At 42.7% G+C, this 2,500-nt stretch overlaps 1 protein-coding gene across 1 annotated transcript in view; it reads left to right on the top strand.

Moving 5' to 3' along the window:
• LOC122248403 (uncharacterized) overlaps positions 1–2,500 on the top strand; it is a 13,826-nt gene that overhangs the window by 9,954 nt on the left and 1,372 nt on the right. The window contains exon 3 of the mRNA XM_043008421.2: positions 2,064–2,278. Within this exon, the coding sequence (XP_042864355.2) occupies positions 2,064–2,278 (215 nt within the window). The remainder of the gene's footprint in view (positions 1–2,063; positions 2,279–2,500) is intronic.

Below are 2,500 nucleotides of genomic sequence, written 5' to 3'. Positions count from 1 at the left end.
GATGACGGGGCGGGGGGGGGGAGGGGGATAACAGGGCTTGATTACGTCGTTGCTGAATGCGCGTGTTAATTAATCAGGTGAGGAAGGAGATGCTCAGGTGAATGGAAGAAATGTGCTCAGGTGAGTACATGGAGTGTTAAGGTGAATATGATGTGTTAATGATAATGGACAGAATGAACGAAATGGTTCGTATGAATTATTCTTTATTTCTTGTGTGATTCGCGGAGGGGAATCGGTGTTCAGATGGAAGGGAATAATAGTGCTTAACCCTTTTGCTGTTTCAAATCTTGAATATTATCTGTTCCGCAGTGTAACGATATATTATAAATGAAAGTGTTTGCGTGAAGTGGTCGTTTATGTCATAAAAATGAAAAAAGAAGTTACATGAAATTGTCGTTACTTAACTCTTGTGTTACTCAGGAGAGGAAAAAAAAGAAAAGAAAAATATCCAGGTTAATGCACGAAGGCTAAAAGTGGATGACAATGTTTGAATAAATAATTCATTATTTCTTGTGTGTGATTCGGAAGTGGGTGTGGATGCTTAGATCGGCGTTGAAGTGTTGAAATTAGTGATGCTTGTTCAAAATTATCTGAGCGTAGTTCTTCTGCTTATTTGTGTGTATGTGGTGTTTATATGATGAATCAGTTTTGTTTTTGTTGTTTTTTTTTCTCTCAAAATCAAAATTAATCATCAATCTTATGCGCCTGCTCTCCTAATAAGGAAAGATTGTGGTGATAGTGCTTACTTTGTGTAATATTTCCTTATTTACTTATTTACACTACAAAAGCTGTGCGACTTTGTTATTGATAGACTGCATACGGTGTCGACGAACCAGATATAGTAATTCGGAATCCGAATCACAAGAGAGGCATTGGTCTCAATTGCTAGAGTATACAAGGAAAAAATTAGAGTAAATACAAGAAATGACTCGTATAATGACTCATATGTGATTGCAAGAGTGTCCCAACCCCCACAACTCGCCCATTAGGAGGTTTTCTTGAGCAGAGCCAGAAGCAGATGGCCGCCATGACAGTTACGCGTCGTCGAGCGATAACCTCGGCCTCAGCGCCAACGGCAAACTCCGCCGCGTACATATTGGCGGGAGTTTGGACTGTTCATAATTTGATGATAGATCGCCGGAGAGAGAGAGATGTAAGTGCTTTGTCTTGCTAGAATTTTCATAGTGTAGGTCTGTTGGCGAATCGGCGGAGTCCCGACAGGCGCTGAGGCCACGTCGGTAGCCGACACTAAGCCGCCGTAACTACCGTCAGTATCGCCGCCGATTCACGCGGACTAATACTACTACATTCTCGACAGTATACACTAAATGCACTCCAATGATAGCAGATCCATTAGTATCAATGACTCGCAGGTTCCATACATAACTACCAAAACTTTTTTTTAGATAGAAAAGGTGATTGTGTACTGTATCCCGCCATAGCTCAAATCCATACGGAGTCAATAAACGTATGCATTCAGTTATTCTCCGCAGTAAAGTTATCTTCCTTAATACAAACGACTATCCGGCGGGTGAATCATCTTTCCGATTTCAGCGCTTCCGTACATTTGATTGACTCATCATACGGTAACATCGGTTCTGTTTTTACGCTAATTGGCCTTTTCATACGAAGACAGCAGGCTATTTCGTCAGTTCGCTATTACGTTCAATCATAATTTCTAAGAGATAATTCGAAGGACAAATCGACTCATCCTCGCGGTAAGTCGTTTTTTTTTTTAAGAATAACTCGTTTTTCCATACGGCAAATCTGATATTCTTGGCGATTACTAATCTTTGTTTACGTAAGCTGTCGTTTTAAGATCAGCTCTTTCCTTCTTTTTGTATATTTTTCGGTTCGCACTTTTGATAGACAGTTCATATAATTCACAGATTGAGTGAGTGGTATTTCTCTTGAACTATAGTACACACACACACACACACACACACACATTACAGGCTGATCTACAATGTTAATCACTCAGCAATCAAGGCAAACCCTTTCCATCCGCCCCTTCCACGATCACTAATACGCTGTTAAAGTAGTCGTACCACCTCCTCCCCCAGCAGTATAAACTCAGCGTTCGAGGAGCTCAGGACGCGCGTGCCGACCTTCCCCTACGAGAAACGGCTGAGCAAGATCGACACCCTCCGCCTGGCCATCGCCTACATCGCGCTCCTGAGGGAACTGCTCACCTCGGAGCTCGACCCCCTCACGCACATCGAGAAGGGCCTCAGGGGAGAGCTGGCCTCGGATCAGTGCCACATGTGGAACACGAGCGGTGAGGGACCTGGTGCCTTTCAGGGTGGGTGGGTGTGGTTGGTGGGAAGACTGGCTTTGGGTTGACACTTTATTGACCTCGTAGAAGGGTTTAGATAGCAATTGGTTTTACATTTTTGTTGTTGTTTAGAGTTGCCTTGGTTGTCATCAACATCGTAGGAGTAATTTTGTGGTGAATGCATAACTTCTTAGGGCAATTTCAAGGAATACTTGTAACAGTAAT

The sequence above is a fragment of the Penaeus japonicus genome, unplaced genomic scaffold (assembly GCF_977035675.1).
Source record: "Penaeus japonicus unplaced genomic scaffold, GWHDUDI00000001_assembly GWHDUDI00000030, whole genome shotgun sequence".
Lineage (NCBI taxonomy): Eukaryota > Metazoa > Arthropoda > Malacostraca > Decapoda > Penaeidae > Penaeus > Penaeus japonicus.
Note: the sequence above shows the minus strand (reverse complement) of the source record. Positions and strands in the feature narration are given on the sequence as shown.